The 27,270-nt window shown below is 41.0% G+C and overlaps 1 protein-coding gene across 1 annotated transcript; it reads right to left on the bottom strand.

The window, feature by feature from the left end:
* Positions 1–656: 656 nt before the first annotated feature.
* LOC148791463 (caffeic acid 3-O-methyltransferase-like) lies at positions 657–19,967 on the bottom strand. The gene is made up of 4 exons (XM_088887055.1): positions 19,372–19,967; positions 18,609–18,919; positions 18,441–18,505; positions 657–953 (listed from the first exon to the last, which is right to left on the bottom strand). Exons 1-4 carry the CDS (start codon positions 19,785–19,787, stop codon positions 657–659), a joined length of 1,089 nt encoding a protein of 362 aa, XP_088743181.1. The 5' UTR covers positions 19,788–19,967.
* Positions 19,968–27,270: the final 7,303 nt, after the last annotated feature.

Raw genomic sequence — 27,270 nt, 5'->3', positions numbered from 1 at the left:
GTTCCGTTAGACAAAAATTATCTATTATCTTATTATCTTTGTCAAAATAATTAAAAATAAAACAATGAAAAAGAAAAACCTAAACGTGTTGGGAGTTGGGACTCATTTATGTTTTCTTGTTTCAAATATCTGTTTTCTGTTGTTCTATTTAATGAAATACTATTCTAGTTTTCTTGATATTTGTAGTGGATACTTCACAATTGGAGTGATGAACATTGCTTGAAGCTTTTGAACAACTGTTGGAAAGCCCTACCATTGAGTAATTAATTATTTTATTTCTTATTCAAAATTGTAATCGATATAGTATCAATTAGAAAAAGCCTATAATAAACTTGGTTCAAAATATTAAAGCTTAAAGCACGTGTTATTTTAAAAATTTGTTTAATATGTAGCTTTGTTTTCACCGGTAAATAGCTGTAGTAGTAGGGTCTGGATGTAGTAGGCACGTTAGGTAAGCGCAATGAGTGAGCACCTAATAGCTGTGTGACACATGTCCTAGTTAATGTGCCTTTCATCCAAACTTTTTTGTTCCGTTAAATAGAAATTATCTATTATTTTATTATCTTTGTCAAAATAATTAAAAATAAAAAACAATAAAAAAAAATGTAAAGGACTGATTGCCTTGTTAAATATCTTTCAAAGGTAAAAAAATGTGATCATTTGTGGAACTCCATAAGCCAAGTGTGGTAAGCACAACAAACAATTGCACATTTAGCAAAACCAGAGCTTATTGCCAAGGCCTCAAACTCCTTATACGTCCTCTCTTTTCCTCCGAAGCAAAAAGCTAGCATGACTAAATCATATTGGAAGGCAACCTTAGAGGCGTTACTATTCTCTGGAGCCATTGGAAGAATTGATTCCACAACAATCACTTTTCCCGATTTTGGTAGGGCTTTCCAACAGTTGTTCAAAAGCTTCAAGCAATGTTCATCACTCCAATTGTGAAGTATCCACTACAAATATCAAGAAAACTAGAATAGTATTTCATTAAATAGAACAACAGAAAACAGATATTTGAAACAAAATGTAAAGGACTGATTCATCCCCTATTTATAGAGGCTCACCAATAGACAATGAGTTGGTTTGAAATATTTGAATTGACTTGAATGGTTTCAATTCAATTCATCACCATTTAATATTAATTGAAATGGGGGCATTAAATTGACATATCGGTGATCATTTTGTTGACCTAATTAAGGTAATTAAGTCATTTAGTTGAAGTTAATTTCAATCCCTAACTGTACATGGAACGAAGTGCCATTTGGCACATGGTTGGTTCTACACATAAAAGGAAATCCAATTGATTAATTGTAACATTCCTTCTTAACTTAGATTAAATTGGATGCCATTGAGATCCGATAATTCAATTTAAATGCTCATCTAGACTGAAATGGCATTTGAATCAATCTCCCTTAATTATGGGGCCATGTTCAACTAATTGGGAAATCATTTATGAAGAAGCCACTTGTTAGATAGGTGTAATAACACCTCATGGGTAATGTGGTCGGTCAAGATCCAATCAGAATTTCTTCCCCCCTCTTTTTGTTTATTATTTATCTTTTTGAATTCATGTTGGGCTCAATGGGACGGAAGGTTTTAGTGGGACCCAATGTATGGGCCCTCTATCGTATTAGCCCAAGGTGTCGGAGCCCAACACCTTATTTTTGTGCCAAAGATACGTTGGTCCCTTGAGCATGGAGTGCCTTTTTATTAGCCAAAGATATGTATCCTGGTCAGAGGTACTTGAGATAGAGTCCCATTTCCTTGTGGAATCATCTTTCCTTACTCCTCCTTATCTGTAATTGTACTCATCCCCATGACGTGTAGTTGACATGGCTGGAAGGATAAAACGGGGGCCACAATAATAGTATAGCTAGGCCGACGTGCCAAAGCCTTGATGACATGGCAGGGCGATAGCTAGGCAGCCACGTGTCTCACAGGACCAGCTCAACCATGACCCGAACACCACTCCCCCAGTTCTGAAGTCGAGGAATGAAGTAGTCCAATTCGTTCTCCAGCTGAAGAACTTCAAGTTGATGTCTGGATGGGCATCTGGCCCTTTTGGTGTTCCCCGATGACTGTCGCAATCTTGAGAACCAGGCAATATGGAGAATGGTCGAGGAATCTTCCCATTGTTGGCTGCAGAACTCTAAAAGCTCTGACTTCAGAATTCGGACCACTCCCCGAAATGTTGTGCGGTTGTGTAGCTTGGCGAAGGGCCAAAGTGTCAAACAGAGCTTCCGAGTCTGTCCTGTTGGGGCCGAGGAATGACTCTGGTTCCAAGTGGAAGTCAAGCTTTGGTGCAGTGGTGATGCTCGGCCATGGTGCATCGAGATTTGGAGTTGGATCCGTATTTCGGATTTGGGGTTTGTGTCATGCTCGGCTTTGATATGCCGACCTTCCGAAATCGAGGCTTAGCTCGACCGTATGCCGAGGAAAGGCCTTTTGCTGATGGTTGGAGGCCGAGCTCTGGAATTGAGGTTCTGATGTTCGGCCATGGGGTGCCACGCTGCGAAGACGGGTTTCTGTGCTGCGAAGACGGGTTCCGCCGAAGTTTCGGTTCCCAAACCACTCCCTCAGTTCTGCTGTTGAGAAGGGGAGTCCTCGGCTAGACTACTGCGTGGCCTTGTAGCCTTAAGCAACCTATTCGAGGACTTGAGTGCCCTAGCCGAGGGTTTACGTCGAAGGTTGGACCGGTACTGTGGCTCTCCGCGTCAAAGGTTGGACCGGTAGTGTAGTTGAACCGGTGCAATTAATAGGCATAACTGCTGCTTGAGGAGGATGCCACATCGGTTTTCAAGGCTTCCCGTCATACGTTATTGGTCTTCCGAGGCATTGTTAGAGTTGCTTCATCTGCACCATTGATTTCTTCTCGATCTGCGCTCCTGATAGTTATAAAAGGGAAGACAGTGGAGAGCTCGACAACTAACACGCCAGATAGCTTGGTGGTCTTCACTCCTTAGCTCTTGTGAATTGCCCAATATGTACTTTTCATCTCATTAGTCCTCTTCCTCTTCCGGGTCCTTCAGTAGTTCCGGTTCCAGCTCTTCTTACGGCTCAAACTACGAGCCTTAGCTGAGAGATTTTGTGGCTGCCAAAATTGAGGAGGCTAAGGTTGGTCCCTCCGAGATGGAAACAAAGCTTTCTCTACGGGTAGGTCATCGATTTGGCACAACGTCCTGCGTCTTGGCGCTCGAGGATATGGCTCGGATCTGAGCAATGTATGTCATTCCCGCGGAATACCAAATGAGGTGTCCACTTCCTGGGGAGATGGCCACTGATTCTTAGCTCAGTGAACTATGTGTTTATGAGCACAGTTTGGAGGCTGGACTGAGGTTCCAGTTGAGCGAGGGGTTCACCGAGGTGCTAAATGAAGGGATAGGATATCCAACACATGGACTTCCAAATCTTGCGGAATAAGGGGCGAATTTCAAAAATTTTTCTCTCCCTTCAACTGGGAATCGTATTCCCTATTTTTGAAAAACATATTTTTCAAGGATCAATCTTGAACCATTAACCAAATCAGATATGAACCAAAAGAAGTTGGAAGGAGGATTACCTGATACGGAGAAATAATATCTCCCAATGGAGGTGTTCACGCCCAAGGAAGGATCCAAAGACTACTCCCACTGAAAATGGCACACTGCAGGATGGAGCAGAATCAGCAATGTTTTTCAAAAGAACTAGACCCTTTGCAAAAATCAATCGGATGGCTTGTGAGTACAACTCCAATCAATCTTTTCCCAAAAGATTGATATCAAGATCAGATCTTGATTTCTCCCAAGAACTGGAGATCGAACTGGAGATAATGGCGGCGACAAGAAGGAGACGGCAAGAGAGATTTCGTAGGGTGCAGAATTCTCCCTTCTTGTGATTTCATCTCTGAAGACAAGTGTTTTGGGTTGCATGTCTAAAGGCTGCCGCCCTTCCTCCTTTTATAGATTTAAAGGGATCAACTCCTAATCCTATTAGGAGCTCCTGATCCAAATTATATTTGGATTAGAAGTCCCTTTAAGTGATAAGGGAAAACCCTTTTCTTATCTGCAGATCAGATTAGCCATCTCCAAATGTAATTAGGAGGCTTCCAGATCTAAATCTTATTTAGATCTTGGATCTCTAAGTGGATAGGGTCTACGCCCAATCCTATGAGCTAATCCACATCAGAATTCACCCCTTTTAATTGAATGATCAAATCTCATAATCATGGTATGCTGCTACAGCTAGCAGGATCCTAATGGATTTAAGCATGGCCACAGGCGAAAAAGGTTTCCTCATAATCGATGCCCTCTTTTTGAGTGTACCCTTTCGCCACCAGACGAGCTTTGAAGGTCTCAACCCAACCATCGGGGCCCTTCTTCCTCTTGTAAATCCATTTACAACCGATTGCTTTTACCCTGGATGGTGGATCTACTAGAGTCCAGACTCCATTGGTTTCCATTGAGTCCATCTCTGCTCTCATGGCCTCTACCCACTTCTGGGAATCTATGTTCAACATAGCTTCCGCATAAGTCACGGGATCCTCCTCACTAGTCAAGGTTTCCACCAGGTAACTATCCTGGTCATAACCACAACAGACTGGTGGGCTGGATACCCGAGTGGATCTTCTAGGTTGGTCACTACCTAGAACTTGTAGGACATCTTCCACTGCTCCTGAGCTTTCCTCATCAAGAACAACTTCCTGACGATGGGTGTCCAGGATGTAATCGGTTTCCAAGAATTGTGCATTTCGACTGCAGAACATTTTCTACTCACTTGGGTCATAGAATAGGTAACGTACAGAGCCTTTTGGGTAGCCTACTAATAGGCAATAGCTGGTCTTGGATTCCAACTTGTCTGCACTCGTTCTTTTAACGTGTGCTGAACAACCCCAAATATTTAAGTGTCTAACACTTGGTTTCTTTCCGGTCCAAAGTTCATATGGAGTATTCGAAACCGATTTGGTTGGAACCCGATTCAGCACGTAAATCGCAGCCTCTAATGCGTGACCCCAAAAGGATGTGGGTAACTTTGAGTGTATGAGAAGCGACTGTACCATATCCAATAAGGTCCTATTCCTCATCTCTGAAACACCGTTAAATTGTGGGGTAGTAGGAGGAGCTAACTGTGATACTATCCCATTGTCCTTTAAGTAGACCCTGAATTCGTCAGAGAGATACTCGCCACCTCGATCTGATCGAAGGGCTTTAATTTCTCTCCCTAACTGTTTGTCGACCTTTTGTCTAAACTCTTTGAACTTTTCAGAAGATTCAGACTTGTGTCTCATTAGGTACACGTAACCATATTGTGAAAAATCATCTGTGAAGGTGATGAAATACACATGTTGATTTCGTGTCCTAACACTCAGGGGACCACATACATCAGTATGTATTAGGTCAAGTGTGCCTGTACATCGTTCAGGCTTACCGTTAAATGGCCGTTTCGTCATCTTGCCTTATAGGCAAGGCTCACAGGTGGGAAGATCTTCTACAGTTAGAAAATCCAAAGGACCATCCTTTACCAACCTTGTGATTCGGTCAACATCGATGTGGCCAAGTCGGTAATGCCACAGACACGTGGGATTAACTGTATCACAGGCTCTCTTCTTGGGGATTTCAGCTGACGCAGTTTCGGTTATGTTAGTTTCTAGAGAAGGATGTAGAACATAGAGACCGTTCTCCAGTTCCCCGTATGCGATGAATCTATAATTTCTTTTAATAGTAATCATATTACTAAAAAAGACAGAATAACCATCTGCACATAGTTTTGAGATAGAAATCAAATTTCTCCTTAAATTTTGTACGTAAAGACAATCTTTTAGTACAATTGTTCCTTCTCTAAAAGGTAACTCCACGGTTCTCTAAAAGGTGCCCGACAAGAGAGGACCTCTCCCTCGGCTGCAAGGAACAATGTTGCACTCTCCACTTAGATGAATTCTCGGACTGTCCCAACATACCCAGGTTTTGACCCCCGCTAAGGATCTCACTGATTGGTATATCAAAGACAGCCCAATCTGACACCTAGTGCAGTATCATAATCGAGTCTAGGGGTCGGGTGTAACTTTCCAGTTTTGCCCATCAATCACAAGGTCCAGGGCAATACTGGAAATCTGGTCCAGTTCATAGATTCAATTAATCCTACACTGTATGTGCCTAGGGTCTCACCCTGGCAGCTGAGACAGGCCACCCCAACCGACTTGGTGGCACCATAGTGTCAGCCTTGTCAAGATAGGTCTCCCCAGACTGACCCACTGGCTGTGAACATTCTAAACTAACATGAGTCTCATTAAGTGTCCAGTTTATGGGTATTACACAGAAACATACCAAGGGAACATGAATCAAATATGCACTTTTATTCATTTACAATAAACTCATAAAGTACATCATTCTGAAGGAAGCAAAGGGCATACAAAACTGTCTAACATCGGGTTATGCCTCGGCATCCCCGCTCTTGTGCTGACAGAGGTGTAGTTGGCTGAGATCTTTCGTTTCCTGAATTCTCAACCATGGGACACTTAGTTTCTAGTCTTAGAAGCCTTTGGTGCCCTTCTAGAGCTAGCACTTTCCCAGCTAGCTTGGTCATTAAGCCGGAGGATGTGTGGAGTTTCTTGACCGCCCTCAGGCCTTGGTGGGCGGGGGCGTTCTTCGTCCACATTTAGGCTCAGCCATTGTTAGCTGAGTCGGGTAGCTTAGTCGATGATACGCTAGTCAGCTGGGCGTAATGGGCTCAGCCGTTTGGGGATAGCTGGAGTCAACTCATTTTGTGGTGCAGCTCAGCATGTGTATGTGCGGTGTGTGTGGTGGGCGTGTGTGCGCCTTGGGGTTAGAGCTGTAGCTTAAAAGGAAGGAAACTTTTATTACTTGCAAGTCTACTAGTAGTACATCCTAAGATTTCTCAAGTTCCAACTCCTCAATATTGGTCCGCCATCCAGGTCTTTGAGCCTGTAGGTGCCTGGGCCCAGGACCTTGGTGACTCTATACGACCCTTCCCAATTTGGTGACTCTATAAGACCTTGGCTTGGTCTAGCCGAGTCTTTAGGCCGAGCAACAAGGTTCGGTTGGTCAACTCGGTCTGCTCATTGTTCTGGGGTCAGTGTATAGTCATGGTCCGATGGTCGATCTTTAGGTCAAAGCAGAGGGCTTCAAACTTTCGGTCGGTGAACTGTATATTGTTATCTAAAATGAGGATAAGTGGAATATTGAATCGGCAAACAATACTTTGCCAGAAAAAGTTACAGGCATTATGCACAGTAATGCGTGCTAGAGCTTCGGCTTCTACCCATTTGGTGAAGTAATCCACTACCACCAGGAGTAACTTCTTCTGAGCAATCGCAGTGGGAAAGGGGCCGAGGATGTTCGTCCCCCATTGCGCAAACGACCCTGGGCTGGTGATTGGCTTCAGGGCAACTATCGCATCTCCAAACCAATTGGGTTGCATCCTGTTTCATCGTCCGATAGAAATAACCTTGCCGGAGTGCCTTGTGTGCCAGCGTGCGTGCACCAGAATGGTCTCCGCAAATGCCTTCGTGGATCTCCCTGAGGATGTAGTCTGCCTCGGATAGGGAGAGGCATTTCAGGTAGGGGAGAGTATGTAACCTGTGATAGAGTTCACCCTGGATAAGGAAATACCGGGCCAATGTGTGTTTCAGTTTCTTTTCTTTTGTCCAATCTTCTAGAACTCGTAGTATTTGTCGCGATTCCTCTTGTTGGTTTGCGTTTTCATCTTCTCGGAGCAACGAACGTAGTTAAGGTCATGAATTTGCCTCAAGACTTTAGACCGTAGCATATTGAGCGGTGTGAAGTTCCGATAGGTTGGCGGGGGTGTTTGTGGTTTGTGGTTGGGTCGGCGGTCTTGCCTCTTATAATCTCCTCCTCTTGTTGGGCCTCTCTTCCTTAGCCCGTAGTTGTGTCTGTGCTTCCTCTGCATTGATATACTTCCGTGCGTGGCTCACCAGCGCAGCCAGGGTTTGTGTAGGGTATTTGGAGATGGAAAAGTTGAATGGGGATGGGCGGAGGCCATGCTAGATAGAGGTGACAGCCACGGACTGGTTCAGGTTCCTAACCTGTAGCGCTTCCTTATTGAATCTGGCCAGATAGTCCGTGGGGGACTCATTTTTCCTTTATCGCACCTATAAGAGGTTGGCTGAGGTCTTCCAATGCTTTAGACTCGTTGTGAACTGAGCGTGAAACTGGGTCTCTAGTTGCTCCCACGACACTATTGAGTGTGGGGGCAAGGAGGAACACCAAGTTAGTGCTGGACCTGCGAGAGTGGCCACTAAAGTTTTGCACATCAAGCCCTCGGTGGATCCGTGCAACATTAAATGAGCCTTAAATTCTTTGATATGGTAGGCGGGATTAGTGTTTCCATCGCACTTGTCAAGTGGGGGTGCCCAACATCCTGTGGGAGGTACCTCATCCACAATTTCCTTGGTGAAGGGTGACTCCTTGGCCATGGGCACAAGTGGTGGCACCGACCGATCTTCAGCTGGCGTTGTGCTTCTCTAGCTGCACTCTAACTCCTCTAAGCACTGGCAGAGTTCTCGAATCATGTCATCCCTTTGGTCCGAAGCCGCAATGTGTGTTGCCCTTTCCCTCATGGGGCGCACTACGCAGTCCTTCACGGAGCTGGACTCGGCAACGGAGATCACGTGAAGTGGCGTCAGTCTTTCGATTCTCTCTTTGGTCGGGATCCACATGGTTTGGTGTGTCCTGCTACGAGAGCGGACGAAGGGGGCTGACCTTCTTGTTGTATCCTGCTTTTCTTGGTTGGACCGCGCTATGCCCTTGTCTGCTTGGTGCGCTTTGGGGTCCTCGAGATGAGGACCATCCTTCATGCACGTCTTTTTAGGCAGTGCTACGGGTCCTAGGTTCTCCATCATTTCGAACATCTTGTCAATTTTTTCTTGCATTACTTGGAATTGTTCAGGATCAATCGCGGTTGGGGGCTGTGGAATTTCTTGATGTGGAGAACGATGGTGGCGAGACTCCCGAGATGGGGATCGGCCAATTGAATGCTCGGACTGGTTCTTGGGCATCTTGAGGGCTTGCTTGATTGCGCGGTAAGAAAAGATTTTCAGGGTGGCTTTTTTGTACTTTCCCACAGACGACGCCAATCTGATGCTGCTCAATCCGAGGTGGTGCACAAACTGAGGAGAGCAACCAGATAGTCCTTGCTGATAGGGCGAGGCTGAGCTACAAGGATGAGGTCGTGCTTCAAGACCTGTGATCAAGAAAGAAGTCAGAGGCCCGAGGAGTTATCCCTGGGTAAGTACTCCGACACTCAAGTCAATAAGAGGTGGTGGGTGGTCGGGCCGAGCTATGAGGATGGTGGTTTGAGATACATAACAGTATTGGTCTCAAAAGTAGGATCCCTTACCTCGAGCATGGAGTGCCTTTTTATAGTCGAAGATCCGTATACTAGCCGGATTGGGCTTTCGGGGTTGTCGGGGTGAGGTTAGCTGCCGAGGTACTCGAGATAGAGTCTCATTCCCTAGCGGAGTCACAATAATAGTATAGCTCCTCGAGCATGGAGTACCTTACTCCTCCTTATCTATAATAGTGCTCATCCGCATGATGTGTAGTTGACGTGGCTGGAAGGATAAGACGGGGGGCCACAGAAATAGTATAGCTCGGTCGAGCTAGGCCGACGTTGCCTATGTAGGATGACATGGCAGGGCGATAGCTGGGCGGCCACGTGTCTCATAGGACCTGCTCAGCCATGACTTGAACATCTTTAATCATCAGTAATCACTTGGAAACCCCAAATCAAGGGAAAGAAGAAGAAAATTGTATGTTGGTGGCCATGCAATTTGCAAGTGCTACAGTGCTTCCTAGGGCCTTGAAAGTCACTACAGAACTAGATGTGTTCGAGATCATAACTAGATGTGTACTTCATCACCTCGATCTGATCGAAGGGCCTTAATTTCTCTCCCTAACTGTTTCTCGACTTCCTGTCTGAACTCTTTGAACTTTTCAAATGATTCAGACTTATGTCTCATTAGGTACACGTAACCATATCGTGAAAAATCATCTGTAAAGGTGATGAAGTACACGTGTTGATTCCGTGTCCTAACACTCAGGGGACCACATACATCAGTATGTATTAGGTCAAGTGTGCCTGCACATCTTTCAGGCTTACCGTCAAATGGCCGCTTAGTCATCTTACCTTGGAGGCAAGGTTCACAAGTGGGAAGATTTTCTACGGTTAGAAAATCCAAAGGACCATCCTTTACCAGTCTTGTGATTCGGTCGACACCGATGTGGCCAAGTCGGTAATGCCAGAGGCACGTGAGATTTACTGTATCACGAGTCCTTTTCTTGGGATTTTCGACCGACGTAGTTTCGGTTAAGTTAGTTTCCAAAGAAGGATGCAGAACATAGAGACCGTTCTCTAGCTCCCCGCATGCGATGAATTTATTATTCCGTTTAACAGTAATCATATTACTAAAGTAAACAGTATATCCATCAGCACACAATTTTGAAACAGAAATTAAATTCCTTCTCAAGTTCTGTACATAAAGACAATCTTTAAGTACAAGGACTCCTTCTTTAAAAACTAATTCTACGGTTTCTATTGCCGCAGCTGCAACACTTGCAGTTGTTCCCAAGAACAGTGTCACTTCACCTTCACTCAGCCTTCTGCTAACTTTGAACCCCTGCAGTGAGTTACACGCATGAGTTGAAGCCCCGGAGTCGACACACCAGGACACAGAAGTAACTAACATATTAGTTTCTATGACACAAGTTTCGATATTACCTTTCTTAGATTCCAGGTAGGTAGGACAGTTCCTCTTCCAGTGGCCGGTCTGCTTGCAGAAGTGACAGACATCAGATGCCTTGTTCTTCTTCTGCTTCTTGGGTTTGGTAGTCTTCTTCTGGGGCTTCTTTGCCTTTCTCTTTCTCTTGCCCGATTTGTTAGCTTCAGCAAGCATAACCACAGGCTCATCCTTCTTGAGTAAATCCTCGGCCCTCTACAACATATTGCTGAGTTCCTGGACGCTGACATTCAGCTTATTCATATTGTAGTTCATGGTGAACGCATTGAAGGAAGAGGGCAAAGAATTTAGGATGGCATCCACTTGCGTGCCAAGATCTAGCCCGGATCCAAGAGCTTCAAGTTCGTTGATGTATCCCATCATCCGAAGACAATGGTCATGAACTTTCTGCCCTTTGGTCATCTGCGCGGTCATGAACAATTTCAGGACCTTCTGTCGAGTAGAACGGTTCTGCTCCTCATACATTGTCCTTAGACTGTCCAATATGTCCTTGGCAAGTTCGATCTGATCGAACTGCCTCTGTATTGAGTTGTCTAATGAGGCAATGACAAAGCAGCGGGCTAGGGAGTTCTTATCCTCCCAATCTTGGTAGTCCCTCCTACGGGCCTCAGAAGCCCTATCACCCGGACGTTCCGGGGCAGGATTTTTCACTACCTTATCTAACTTTTCAGAAGTTAGGACCAGCATAAGATTTCTGTACCAGTCGGCATAGTTTGGGCCCTTAAGCTTGTTATCGTCTAGAAGCTTTGCAAATTGACCGTTTGCCATTTTCTGATAAAACAGCAAAATCATTAGTCCACAACCTTAGTTTGATTCATGTTTACCTACATAGATATGGCTTTTAATCTATGTTCCATTTCCATTTTGTTCATCTCTGAGATTTCCCTCCTATCTCAGTGACGGAGATGACGAAATGTCTCTGGAAATGTGGGAAATCACATGGGGTGCGTGAAGCCAACTGTTTCAGCTGCATAACCCCACCACCTTTCTGTGACGGATCATATCCACTCATCAAATGAGTTTCCCTTTGGCCTCTGTCAGACAAGGTTCAGAGCCGTTTTCAGGTAAACCCTTCTGTCAGTGAGTGCACACCCATCATATTCAGGTTACGCCAAGGTACCGTGAGAGAGTTCCCATTTTCTGGTGAAGCCCCTCCCACATCGGTCTATGACGCCCCTATCATCTTATGAAACACTCTAACAGATCCAACAGCAAATGGATAGCCCAATTTTATGGTGCGTTTCCTCATTACTGATGGACCCATCATTGTGCTAATGACGGAAGGCCTTTAGAGAGTCCATCATATGGATCTCCCTATCACTTGCATTCATATTTGCTGGAGGGAACAAAATCACGGCCTAGTTCTAATTTAGGTCAAACCAAAGTGGCTCCCACTGACTTTCATAAAGTCAGATTTCTGGTGGGCCTTAATCGGCTAGGGGTTCCGTACGCATCCCTTTTCAGGGTTGTGGGGCCCACCAGGCAAAGAGGGGGTCATCCAATGACCTTCAGGGACACCATGGCAATGATGTGCATTCAGCCATGGTGTGCGCAAGAGCCACTAACAAGTCATCACGGGCCAAGTACTTATGGCCCATGGTCGCAGCACATCAAACATCCAAACATCACATGTAAAGGAGGAATTGATCCAATCAATTAATTGCTGTAAAGCCCATTCAACGGCCCATTTAAAAACCAAGTCATTAACGATTAATGTCCACTAGGTGTATGGGCTGAATCGCAGATAGCAGTTCGGCCCATACAGCTTATCTCACAATAATGGGCTTTTGCAGTTTTAACCCTTTAAAACTGGGCTTTACAGGTGGGCCGAATTAATCCCTGTAATTGAACATCAGATTTGGAACGAAAGTGTGAGACAATTGGACTGAGAACCGCCCCTTTCGAAACCCAGATTCGGTCCAAACAGTTTTGGTCCAATCTAGTCCGAAATGGTCCAAAACTGATTTTCAATTTCAAGAATTAATTATTGAATGATCTGAAATTAATAGTTTTGATTTCTAGCAAACACAAAACAATTATGGACTGTTCGCACCACCTGCAAAACAGAGGTTAATCACAAGGGTTGCAGTTTCATAAACTGCAAATCGCAGAAAACGATTTCTCCATCTGCAAATCTCCAGCGCCGCCATCTTCTTCCATCTTCTTTAATCAAGAAAAATAACAGAAATCCTATTTCTATTAATTACATTCTTGATCAAATCCTATACATTCAGTCTAAAAATAAAATAAAAAAAATTATTTACAGACCGAATTGAATGAAATAAATAAATAGAAAAGAAAAAGGGTGCGCAGACCATCTGCGCTAAAACTGCACTGCGATCTCCAGGTTTGAACAGTCCATTAAATCAAAATAAATAAAGAACAATTCCAAATAAATTTTGGATTTAATAGAAATTAATTTCAGATCAATCGCCCTTAACAAGAAACAGTTTCTTGAAAAAAAAGAAGACAATCTGCGCAAATCTTGAAAGAACACCTTCTATCCATCTGCGCAGGGTCAGATCTGATTTTCTTTTGGTTCAAGATTCGAACCTGTGGCTCTGATACCACTGAAAGAATGGTAGGATCCATCTAATGGACGCCATAAAGGTTGCGGAATGGGTGGGGCGAATTTCAAAAATTTCCTACCTTCTCCCAACTGGGAATCATATTCCCTGAATTTAGAATACAATATTCAAGGATCTACTTGAACCCTAATCAAACCAGATCTGTACCAAAAGATAAATGGGAGGATTATACCTGATCCGGAGAAGCAGTATCTCCCAAAGTTGGTGTTCACGCCCAAAGAATGCTCCAAGATCTGTCCCCGCTGAAGATGACACAGCTGTGGATGGAACAGAACCAGCAGGGTGCGTCCTACACACTGGATCCTTCACAAGAATCCCCTGGATGTACTAAACACTGAATTCTTTCAGTCTTTCTTGCAAGACTGATGTCAAGAACTGGTTTCTTGACTTTCTTTTCTGCAAAGATCAAATCTTGCAACAATGCAGATGGCGGCGGCAGGAGGAGATCTCCAGAAACGAAAAGGCTGAACTGTTTTCTTTTCTGGAGAGTATGAGATCTAATCTCAAATCGCAGGAACCCTTCTTGCTTACCAAAACCCCTTGGATCGAAATCTGATTTCTCTCTCTTTTGGTACATTCGAAATCTCCTCCTTTCTTCTTGATTAAGAAATCTCCTAATTAGGAGTTATCCCAATCCAAATCAGTATTTGGATAGGGGATACTCTTAATCCTTTTCCCAGATAGAGTTAGCTTACTCCTGATCTTATCAGGAGGTTACCAGATTCAAATCTGATTTGAATTTGGTCTCTAAGAGTGGATAAGGCTAAGAGCCCAATCCTTTTTGCCAACTTCAATCTCAAATTCGCCCCATTGATGGGTGATCATATCAGCCCACTTCGAAATGGGCTTTAGGCCCATTAAGTATTCAGTGTTTAATTAGTTTCCAATCTGCTGCCCAGTTGGGCTTCTTTGTATGGCGTGGGACCCAAGCATTGATCTACACACCAGCCACATGGGTTCGGCCCAGCCTTTAATACAAGGCCCAGCCAAATTCACTGAAAATCTCAATGAACCCCTTGAGTCCATCGTATGAACCCTATGGGCCCAACACTTACATTAAGTGGTCCCTGGGCCAAGCCATCTTATAAAAACCCAGGGACTGTGGGCAGGTGCAAGATTAGCCCATCATGTATTGTCCTAAATGGTCTTACACTTAACCTCTCAGCCCTTAATGATCAAGCACTGCCCGACAAGAGAGGACCTCTCCCTCGGCTGCAAGGAACAGTGCCGCACTCTCCTCTCACATGGATCCCGGGAATTAAAACCATTTGCAAACATTTTGAAACCGTACATATATATGTAAATATATTAATTTTGCAAAAACAAAATTCCAACGATTGAAATCAACTGCCGGCAGTTTGGTTTCCATCAGATAGAGTGCATTCCCGATCATTACCCTTTGTCCGACAAAGTGGCTGATTCTGTCACTATGACCACCCACTCAGATGAATTCTCAAACTGCCCCAACATACCCAGGTTTTGATCCCCACTCAGGATCTCACTGATTGGCATATCAAAGGCAGCCTAATCCAGCACCTAGTGAAGTGTCACAATCGAGTCTAGGGGTCAGGTGTAACTTTCCAGTTTTGCCCATCTATCTCCAAGGTCCAGGGCAAGACTGGAAATCTGGTCCGGTTCAAGGATTCAAGTAATCCCATGCTGTATGTGCCTCGGGTCTTACCCTGATGGCTGAGACAGGCCATCCCAACACTTGGTGGCACACCAGTATCAGCCTTGGCAGGATAAATCTCCCCAGACTTATCCAACGGCTGTGAACATTTAAAACTAACATGAGTCTCTACAAATGTCCAGTTTTAGGGTTTTACACAGAATTAAACCAAACAACATGAATCAAACATGCACTTTATTTATTTCCACTAAATAACAAAAGTACATCAAAATGATTGAAGCTAAGGGCATACAAAACTGTCTAACAGGGACGTTCTTTTTTTGGATTTTGAGAGTGGGAAAATTGGTCAATGGGAATCCCTTTGATCAATGGAACTTTTTCACCTATACCTCGATGCATCCAATTCCAAATGACATTGCAAAGCTTCTTAGAGAAGACTGCCAACAACTTCTCATTCTTTGAATGGGGTAGTGCTTTTGTTTCTCTTAACCTTATGTATTAACAACGGGACCCGTGCACTACATGGGTTTTTTTTATAAGAAAATTTGAGGATGGAATTCTATGACATTTCCAATTAACTGGTAGCCATCTATGTTCAATTCAAGTATTATTTATTGGGTTATGTCTAGTTTATCCAATCACAATATAAATTATGCTTTTGTGAGAATGGTCAATTTCCTATTCTCTAGATAAATTTCTTTTCTTTTTTGTCTTAATGCTAATTTATTATTATTATTTTGAAAAAACTATTAATTTTATTGGTTTAATTTATTATTATTTTTGTATTAGTTTTAGGTAAAATAATATTGGAAACTTCAAAAGAAAACACCAAACCTATCAGACTGTCAATTCATCTTTGTATTCAAAACATGGAAAAAAAAAGGAAGAATGACGGTTCAATACAGGGTCAGAATTTGTAGGACCAAAGCACTGTTGGGGTTGGTGCCAACTTGAGATTGATGCCTATTCACGGGTGAGCATGGGTGCATAGAGTGTGGGTTATTGCCATTTTGAATGTTTATAACTATGCATTAAAATCAGAAATCTGCATTAGGCCTGTCCATACTTTTTCGAAAAAAAAAAAAAAAAAACCATTGTGATGCCAGTGACTCCAAATGGTCCACTTGCACCAGCTTAATGATAATTAATTTGTCCTTTCCTCTCAAATATTGTTTGTTTGGTCTATTTTCAAAGAAAAGACCAAGGATAGGTGATAGGTCTTCCCAAAAAGACAAGCTTTTTATTTCATCCGGAGATTGGAACCTAAGCTTATCCACGTGGTCATCATGAGAGAAGCACATTTTCAGGTGATGTTTTCAATTGATTTCCGTCACTAGCATGTTGGTGTTTCATCGTGGGTAAGAGTGTCAATTGGACTGAATTTGGTCCAATCTGATCCAGTCCAATGTGAGTCCATTATAAATGAATCAGTAGGTGTCAATGGATCAAATTTGGATCATTTTGGACTGGACTGGGCCGTCTAGTAACCTGTTCAAATTTGTTTTAATTATCCAAATTTGGTCCATTGACACCTATATTCTTATCTTTTACCAATGGATCAGATATTGACTCAATCCAACCCAATCTAATATAAATTCAATATGGATGGACCATGTCCAACCCAATCCAATAAATACTTTGGACTGGTCTAATTCATATATCTTATTGGTCTGTCCAATCCACACAAATTGAATTTGGTTTGAATGGGTCCAATCCAAAACTGGTCCATTGACACCCCTAATTATGGGGACTCGGGAGATAGCAGGAAATATGAACATTGTCATCATAGACATGCTTTAGGAACAAGAGCAATGAGGCCATGACCTTGTGCTTTATGTGTTGCTTCTTTTACTTTGAGTACACTATTGTCACTAGAGGGCTTTACATTTGTGGACAGTTGAAGAAGTTCATGTGGTTGGGTTTTGATGTTATTGCTCGGGATGAAAGGGCAGGGTTCCTAGGAGAGGATGGGGACAGATCGACCCATGAGGCCATGACCCATTGACCAAACGTTTATCCCGTTCAAGTGTCACAACATTTTTTGGCCCTTTTGGTCTTATTGGGTCTTTGGGGGAACTGATCAACCCAAGCCCAATGCACTCTACAGCTAAGTTCTTTGTTAAGTTCAAACTATATATTGGCATCCAATCCACTCTACAGTTCATGCTTAAAGTGGCATGTAAATGAAGCATATTCTGAAATTCGTAGTATGTATATTGGGTTTGAGACTTTAGGTCATAAGTATTTCGTTGTGAGCATTACAATAATAGCTTGGGAGATCTGTAGATGTTGTTGATCATAGTGGCTTCATTAGTTTTTGAGCTGGGTAAAATCGACTTTAGGTAAATATGGGTTCATCTTATCCTCTTCCAAGGAGTGGCAGCCTCAGGTTCCACGGAAGAATTAATGGCGGCCAATGGTAGTGTGGCCTCACCAAGCACCCCAATCGTGACCAGAAGTCTACAATCCCTTAGATTCAAAGCCAACTTTGCAGACCAGACAACAACCTCTTTGATTCAATCTTCTTTACACGCGAATATAGAAAGGATACAAGAAAAACTTTACCAAATTCATTTTCAAACAAAACCCAAAATTACACTCTGTTTCACAGCCGTAAAAGCATGGATTTCTGGATGATAAGAACAATATTAACGACACGAATAGAAAGAAGAAAACTTACCCAAATTCCTTCTTGAACAAAACCCATAACAACCCATGTGCCATTTTGCTGTACCAGGCCGCTAGTGGCACAATCCGATTTACACCTCTACTCACTAGTGGGGCGTCCCAAGAGATTACAGCTGATTTGGATTCTGCAATCATTGGGCTTGCGCTAGGAATGGCAGAGTCTGTCCATATAGTTTGGACTTCAGAAAAAAGGTTCTATCAGGGCGAGGCATGTGTTTTGGGAAAGATTCTACTTGTATACTCTTAACACCCCACAAATTAGAAAAGTATTTGTAAATATGACTCAATGAACAAAATGAAGTTTAGACATGACAGAATATGCACACCATAAGATCAAACAGACTACTTTCTTATAATGGTGAAAATTTAAAAACCACAATATCTTTCAAAGGTAAAAATATGTGATCATTTGTGGAACTCCATAAACTAAGTGTGGTAAGCACAACAAACAATTTCACATTTAGCAAAACCAGAGCTTATTGCCAAGGCCTCAAACTCCTTATACGTCCTCTCTTTTCCTCCGGAGAAAAGAGCTAGCATGACTAAATCATATGGGATAAGAAAATGATGCAGTACTAATTGATGATTTTTTAGTTGATTTCAAAATTTTATTTGCTTTAATGACTTGAGCCTACAAAGAAATTCATAATGAAGTAATGGTCTTCTAGAGATCATGGATTATTATTATTATTTCTTTTGATAAGTGATTAAATATGGCTAATCTGCCTAATATGATGAATAACCCTACAATTTAGTTAATAAATAAACAAAAGAGCTAATTTACCTTCATAAAAATGGCTTCTCCTCTTGGGACACATTCAAACATATCCCCTCCAACATGTTCCACACCTGCCGCATAGTTATAATTATTCTATTAGAAATCTATAAACAGAAGTTATATTTATTTTTTCTAATATAATAATAATTAAATCAAGACAAAGAAAGCTCTTACCAGCATAGGATGGAGCTTCTGCTATGACATGAGGCAAATCAAAATTGATACCTTTGATCTGAGGATACTTGGATGTAATCATTTCTAGGGTGGTTCCAGTCCCACCCCCCACATCAACCACCTCTTTGAGACTCTCAAATCCATTGTATGTGTCAAGAATCTGGTCCATGACTATTATGCTATGAACTGACATTGCCTTGTTAAATAACTTGTTATACCTGGAATCTGTCTCACAGTACTCAAAGAAGGTCATTCCACGGGCCTTACTAAAAGGAATTCCACTTTCCAAAATAGCATCTTTCAGGTGGCACCTACAAGTAGTGATATTGATAACTTTCGTTTTAGTTCAGATCAACAAAGTAAAACACACAAATTCAACAAAAAATGTGGGAAAGCTCAACTCCATTTCTTACATGAAACATGTGAAATGATTGTTAGTCACCAGGTTGGAAAGAGTTCAAGTCAAGGTGAAAGAATCTAATTTTTCATACGTTACAATGAAAAAAAAAAAAGAACATTACTTCATAGAGAGATTAAAATAAGTTCATTAGAATTTGAACGCCATATTAATTTCTGCAGCTTTAATTGTTTCTAATTAGCTGCATATCCAAACTGAGAAGATAGAAGGGAAGTGATTTCGGCACATCACATTTATCATAAAATGGGGCGCACCCTTCATTATGAAACCAAGTGATGAATGTTTGAAACGATAAATGTACAAGAGCGCTGAGCGCTGTGAGAAATTTACAGAGTAAGCTCATACCAGAAATCCATGATCAGCTTGTCATGATTTATTAGCAGCAGAGGTACAAGAGAAATTCCATTCGGATTGCGAGTGAGAAACTTACACACAGGAGCCAAGCCATAACGCCTTTCAACTTGGTCATTGTCCCGTTTGACGAGAGAGCATTTAAGAACAGAGTAGCTCGTCAGTAGAGACAAGACACGATCGAGCATGGTAGCTGCATCTGGGTTTTCAGTGCGCAGGTGGAAGAAGATCTCTGAAGCCGAGAGGTAGGCATCAGGGCCAGCTCTAGATATGATCTCAAACACGTCTAGCTCCGTAGCCACTTTCAGAGCCATAGGAAACACTACAGCAGTTGCCAATTGTATGGCCACCAACATATAGTTCTCTTCATTTGAGGGTTCAAAGTGATTACTGCCCCTGGTTAGAGCCATATTCACTATATATTGGAACAGAAAATAGTTAAAAGTGAGAGCTATCTTCTCCCTTTTAGCTGGGAGCCTCAGAGGTTATGAAATAATATATAGAGGCTCCATGATACTAATGAGGTGTACGTATACGTATGATCTGATTTGTTTGATTTTATGACAAACAATAGGCTGCTAGTATCTGATTAAAAGTTCAAATGCTAATAACATTAGTTGGATGACATGTACATAAGAGAAGAGATAAGAGAGTAGAACTGAATAATAAAGTAGGAGAAGAGAAAGATTACAGGGAGAACATCTGTCACATTAGATGAAGTGTCTGTCTATATTGGTGGGGCCACAACAAATAAATCTAAGGCCACGATTCTTGGTTTTAGCCCTGTGCCAGGACCCCTTGTATTGGCATGCAGCTCACACTTTAGCTGAAGTAGATGTGGCATGAACAAAAGCCACACAACCCCTTGTATGGGCATGCCTCACACTTTATGACCTCATCAGCAATTATGATTGGCATGTGAGACATTTATAACCCTCATGTTCTTGTGGGGGTGGACAACTAGTATTTTCAGGAACTGATGCAATATATCCGCAACATGGATTTGCACATGCAATCTTAGGAGCAGCATATCACCACTCTAGGCTTATTGCAGCCCCAGGTACCTATGCAAGTGCAACAACTTCCCTAGGACCAAAACCGGAGCTAGAATTCAACCTATTGAATTCTATTGAATTCAACATTAAGAAATATTATTTTCTCCATTTATCTTCATTGTTTTTTCGTATCAAGGATGATGATCAAGGTGAGGTAACCACAAAAGAGGCTGCCATGATAACATGTCATCCATGCGTTTTAGATCACTTGGTCGATGCTCCAGGACTCCCCCCGATAAAGCACAAAAATTACACTCCACTGAATGCAATGAGGGGGGAGATCCTGTTGCAGATGAAGTCTGTTAACTACTTGAAGTGGCCTTCTCTCCTAAAGCGAAAACAACAAACAAGAACCTGGACCGCTACTACCACTTCCACAAGGCTAAGGGGCATGACACGAAGAACTGCAGGATCCTAAAGGTCAAGATTGAGGAGTTGATCCACTATGGGTACTTGAAGTAGTTCATGAAGGAGGATTGAGCTATCGAGTTGTCGAGGAACCAGCCCTAGGAGCCCAAAGATCCACTTCTTGGGGTAATCTCCATGATCACTAGTGGGTCGACAATGGTTGGCTGGATGTAGGTCATTGGCAAGAAGGATGACAATCCAGGAGTTGAAGGGCGAAGAAAAGAACCCCCTGAAGAGGCCTAGACTGAGGAGATGATTTACTTTAATGAGGACAATCTATGAAGAGTCCACCATCCCGACAACGATGCCCTAGTCATCAAGTTGATCATTGCCAATTACGGGGTAAAGCATATATTTGTTGATAATGGCAATTCAACTAATAGTTTATTTGTAGAAGCATTCAACAAAATCAAGCTGGATAGGAAGGATCTCATCCTTACCAACATACCACTAGTTAGTTTCAATGGGACATCATCGGCCCTATTGAGAGGTTTAACTTGTTGGTAACAACAAGGACCACATTGAACATGATTTCTTTAAATCACAAGTTTTTGATTGTTGACATACTCTCACCCTACAACACTATTCTTAGCCGCCCTATCTTGCATGCACTTTGAGCTATGGTATCAACATACCACTTGACAATGAAGTTCCCAACCAAGCAAGCAATTGTGGTAGTGTGGGGGGACCACCTAGAGTCCCAAAAATGTTACATGTGGACCTTGAAAGGAAAAGGAAAGTAGTTGTTGGTGGTCGACCTAGACCTCAAATCACTACTAGAGTCCAAAAAAGACCGAGGACACCTTGTGGAGAGTGTTATCTCAGTTCCAATCTCAAAAGCTGTGCTTGAGAAGACAATGTAGATTGGATCATACCTCGAAGAGCCTCTAAAAAGCAAACTCACTTGAAAAGCAAAGAAATGGAACTTCACCCCATAGCAATGAAGGACCATTGACGAGGAGGTTGGGAAGCTCTTCAGTACCACATTCATTATAGAAGATAGAATACCTAAGCTAGATAGCCAACATGGTGCTCATTAGGGGTGGCAACGAGCCAATATTTTCACGAGCTGCTCGAGCTCGACTCATGAAAAGTTTGGTATGGCTCGATTTCAATCGAGCTCGAGCTCGAGCTCAAGCCCAATTCAGTGGCTCAACTAATAAACGAGCTAGACTCGAGCCTACTAGAGCTTGGCTCGTGAGCCTCGTGAGCCGGATCAAATATATATAATATATATAATAATATATATATAATAAAAATATTATAATTATTAATGATTATAATTATTTATTTTTAAATATAAAATAAATTTTTTATATATAATTTTTATTTTTATAAAATATTAATAAAATATATAATAAATATTTTTATAAAATATAAAAATAAGCCGAGCTGAGCTCGAGCCTGGTACTATTCATCTCGGCTCGGCTCGAATCCACCCCTAGTGCTCATTAAAAAGGCAAATAGGAAGTGGCATATGTGTATAGATTACACCGACCTAAAGAGAGCTAGCCCAAATGATAGCTTCCCCCTCCCTAGAATAGATCAGCTACTAGACGCCACCTCGAAGTCTAAGATGCTAAGTTTCATGGATGCCTATTCCGGTTACAACTAAATCCAGATGGATCATACAAACTAAGAGAATACTACTTTTGTAATTGAAAGTGGTCTATATTGTCACAAGGTTTTGCCCTTTAGCCTTAAGAATGTCGGGGCAACCTACCAACATATTGTAGACAAGATTTTTTTCTGAATTAATAGGAAATAAAATTGAAGTTTATGTTGCCGGTATGGTAGAAAAAAATAGGTTTTTAAACTCCCACATTGTTGATTTAACCAACATATTTAAAGTTTTAAGAAAATATGACCTGAAGCTCAATCTTAACAAATGTGTGTTCAGCGTTACATTAAGTGAGTTCCTTGGTTATATGGTTAAACCCAACATGGAATCAAAGCCAAACCTGAGAAGATCCAAGCAATCTTGGATATGCAACCTCTGAGGTTGGTGAAGGAAGTCCAAAATCTCACTTGTTAAGTCACCACCCTCGATCGCTTTATGTAAGTTGACAAGGCAATACCTACCCTTTTTTCAAGAAATAAAAAAAGCCAAAGACGTCCAATGGATCAAGGAGTGCCAGCTCGCTTTTGATGAACTTAAACAGTACTGCGTCTCGTCATTGTTATTGACAAGGCCCAAGCTGGGGGATGAACTACTGTTTTAGTATCAATAAGCAATAAGGTAGTCAACTCGATACTGTCCCTAAATGTAGACAAAGTGCAATGACTTGTTTACTGCATAAGCAAGGTCATACATGTAGCCAAGACTAGGTACCCTAACATAGAGAAGCTTGTCTTTACACTTATAGTATCAACTCAGAAACTATAAGCCTACTTCCAAGTGTACATCATTGTCGTCTTCACTGATCAACCTCTCCACTAAGCCCTATAGAAGTCTAAAGTCTCAAGAAGACTGACAAAGTGGGCTATCGAGCTCTGCGAATATGACATTCGGTTTGAGCCGCGCCTAGGGATCAAGGCATAGGTCTTTGCATATTTTATTGTAGAATGTATGTTCAGCATGCCAGCCTTGGAACCGGATAAGCCAACAACAAGCTTGGAGGCATTCACTAGCATTAAACCTTCATTCGGTTGGGAAGAAGAACCCTAGATCCTCTATGTGGACGGCTCGTCTAATCAAAGAGAAAGCGGAGCTAGACTTATCTTGATAAATCCAGACAAAGTGAAGTAGGAGTACACACTCAAATTTGGGTTCCCAGTGTCGAACAATGAAGTTGAATATGAAGCCCTCATCATCGATTTAATCGAAAACTAAACCGATTAAGTGCATTTTCCAATTTGGTTTTCTCATTTCAATTCGTTTTTTCTGGTTTTTCGATTTTTCATGGACACCCCTAACGACAATGGCAGCTACCACCGTTGTCATTGCCATCATCGTTAGAAGGGGCGAATAGAAAAAGCATTGAAAAGAATGGGAGATGACTCTGATGTACTTGTGAAGAGAAGGGAATTTGTGCCACTTGATTTCCATACACCTATCTTGGTTTACACTAGGAACGATGATTTCGAAGTTTGTCTTCAACCCACTCCTCAATCCCAATGCAACGACTTGGTTTTCTTCAACAATTGGAAGCTTGAGCCATGACTTAAAGTAGAGGCTGTTGTTAAAAGAACTTTGTAGATGTTAGAGCAGAATTTCCTTTCCTTTTGGTGGTTATATAAGGGTGATAGGTATGCTAATTTTTTGTTGCATACTATTACCTTTACTTCCAAGTTGTGATTAGCATTTCCCCTTCAATTATTTGTATCTTTTTCAACATGATTGTTAATTTTTATTAATATTATTTATTAATCTTTTTATTGTGTCTAAATTTTTTTATTGTTAAAATATTTTATATTATTTATTGTTTAATATTATTTCTTATTTTTATCAATAATGTTTATTTATCTTTCAATATTATTTATTTATCATTTTATTATTTTTAAATTTTTATTTTATCATTTCTTAAAATTTCAGTTTTTTATTATTTTATGATATTTTCTATAATATTATAATATTTTAATCATTTTCATTTTTTGTTTTTTAAATAATAATTTGAAGGGTAAAAGATGAAATGCAAATTTTCCATGAATTGCTTTTATAGATTTTTTGTCTTTAATATCAAATTAATTGAACTATTAAGAGAAAAAAGTTTGAATTAGAAGTGGTTTCATTTGGGCAGAAGTAGACTGCATCGGTAGTTAATATGCCTAGAAAAAATTTGCATCATAAGACTTTATTACAATTGACAAGCCTTTATCATGTTAATTTGACAATAAACCTTTAGCATGTTAATTTGCAAGGATAGTATAAGAGTGGTGAAGAAAATCAAAGCAAGGCTGGATCGTCAGGAGACCCAAAATTAGTCTCATGTAGTAAATTGGTATTAATTAAAAGCATTGATTCATTCATCCAATCAAATTTTCATGTCAACTATGTTGTACCTTTTTATATTTTCTCTCAAATAAATCCTCTTAATTAGTAGAGATTTCTGGTGAGGGTATTTGACAATGTTTTCAACTTGTCTTTGATCGGAATGGTTGAACCGTTTAAAGTGTTACTTAATCCCTTTTTCAGTTCTAGTATTTTGAAAACAAAAAATTGACAAAATCCATTAACCCATTTGACCCCGTTACTTGGTCATGAGTTATATACTATATGTATATCTAAATTTTAGAGTCCATAACTTTGCACTCAATTGTCTAATTGGGTTATTTTAGTTAATGTTTTGAGATCTATACATTCTAAAGATCCTAAGGAACATAGCCTTGCTAATTTTGCTGAAAAAACCTTTTTTAACCTCAAATCCCAATTTCTAGCATTTCTTCATTTAGAAAATAAAAAATTGAAAAAAAAATAAAAGTTAAGACTAAAATAAAAAATAAGTCAGTTCAGCCATAGACCATAGTGGACTGACTTCATGCCATATGATGCTGTGTCAATGCCCATGGGTCGTGCTTGTATGGTCCATTTTGTCATGTCATGCGATACTAGCCTGTAGGCTTCAAAACCCAAGCCTGGAATGGTCCACTCTAAGAAATAGGCATCTCGGTCCAGCCTGTTAGGTAGGTATTATTTCAGCAATTCCCCTTTCTTATTTTTTCCTAGGCATCTAGAATGGTAAAAGTTGACTTTGGTTTTTGTTCATGCTTAGCATTTGAAAAAGTTTTATAAAGCTTCCACTAATGGTTAGGTATTTTTTCACTATTATGCTGATTTGATGTCTAATGGTGCCTAATTGTCATAAACGATTATAATTATTACCTTTTTCAATTTTACAAACAAATAAAATACAAACATTGAATACAAATGATGAATGAGACTCATCATGGAAGATCTAGGTGGTGATATCTCAACTATCGAAGTGAGTCTTCATGCGCACCGATGCTAATCCAATTGATTTTGTGAATAATTAAGATCACCCAATTGCAAAGATTTTTTTCTCTTGGACATAAGGATTCCTAAAAATTGTATCATCATGATCAATCACATCTATATGTTGGGAAGCTGAAAGTGACACTTTGCCTCCTGAATTTTCACTCGCAACAAAGTCCCTCTTAAACTTTCAAATTCTAACACTTTCCCCCCTCCGTTAACATTCGTTCATGTGTTTGTTAAAAATTTCTAGATCCCCAAATTATCCTTCTTAATTTGTCGGACTATTTTGCCCTTTCTCTTATATATTTGTATACTCTTTACATACATTTCTTTCTTTTTATTCTATCAATCAAATGAGCAAAACAAAAATCAGTTTATCCTCTATTTGAAAACACTTAAAATAATAATTTATTCGAATATGAATTAATTTTAAGTGGTGGGACCCCACAATAAGCGAAAAATAAACACTTATTTATGATCCACAAAATAACGTAAAATAAGTGATTATTTTGATAATAACACTTAAAGAATAAGCCAGAATTGGTTGGCTTTTTTAAGTGCTTGTTCCATTTTAGCTTCGGATTTTAAGTGCTTTAAGCTCACCCAATGTGCCTAATCGTATCCCGTCTTGTCTTATCTTGGATGAGAGAAACATCTTATTTTGGCGAAAAGATGCTCTACCTTGTTTTGATTTTTAAGGACATAATTGAGATTAACCCAGGTAAAATGGTCCACTTGCAGAAGCTTAGACTGAGTTTGGAAAGAGTGTAAATATAAATTTTCACCTTTCATAGTATAAAAACATACAAAATACAAGGTTTTACACTCTACATTTTTGTAATTTCCATCTACTCCTTCCAAACTGAACCTTAGTGATAATTTGTGGGTCGTTCTCAAGTATAAATTGCTTGGTCAATTTTGAAAGGAATGACCGAAATCAGGAAATCCTGAATCTGGAGAGGGAAAGCTTAGCCACAACATGGAAATGAAAATAAATCAGGTCGTGCCGCCTGCGGCCCGGCATGATGGCATATAGGTCACGCTAGGCCTGATACAGTCGTGTGGGTCATGTTGGGCCTGGGGTTTTAGGTCTGCGAGCCAAGCCCACACGGCACAACCAAGCAGGTTGTGTTGCCCGTAGCCCATGTGCTGGCATGGCCCAATTAATTATTTTGGATTATTTTGGATTGGTCCAATTAATGTCTGGGCCGTTTAATAACCTGTTCAAATTTGTTTTGATTATCCAAATTTGGTCCTTTTTCACTTATATTCTTATCTTTTCTCAATGGATCAGATATTGGCTCAATCCACACAAATTGAATTTGGTTTGAATGGGTCCAATCCAAAACTGGTCCATTGACACCCCTAATCATGGGGACTCGGGAGATAGCAGGAAATATGAACATTGTGATCATAGACATGCTTTAGGAACAAGAGAATATATGTCCAGTGTTTTTGGAATTTAGCAAAGATTATACCAGATTGAAGCATGAG

This window comes from Nelumbo nucifera, chromosome 5, assembly GCF_055504915.1.
Source record: "Nelumbo nucifera cultivar China Antique chromosome 5, China Antique-T2T, whole genome shotgun sequence".
Lineage (NCBI taxonomy): Eukaryota > Viridiplantae > Streptophyta > Magnoliopsida > Proteales > Nelumbonaceae > Nelumbo > Nelumbo nucifera.
This window is presented reverse-complemented; position numbering and strand designations above follow the sequence as displayed.

What these genes read in the sequence shown, in the direction of transcription:
- LOC148791463 (XM_088887055.1), bottom strand. Translation starts at nt 19,787, where the DNA reads ATGGCTCTAACCAGGGGCAGTAATCACTTTGAACCCTCAAATGAAGAG. An exon ending in AAGCTGATCATGGATTTCTG is followed by an intron (nt 18,920 to 19,371) that starts GTATGAGCTTAC and finishes CACTACTTGTAG; the next exon opens with GTGCCACCTGAAAGATGCTA. An exon ending in GAGAAGCCATTTTTATGAAG is followed by an intron (nt 954 to 18,440) that starts GTAAATTAGCTC and finishes TGATATTTGTAG; the next exon opens with TGGATACTTCACAATTGGAG.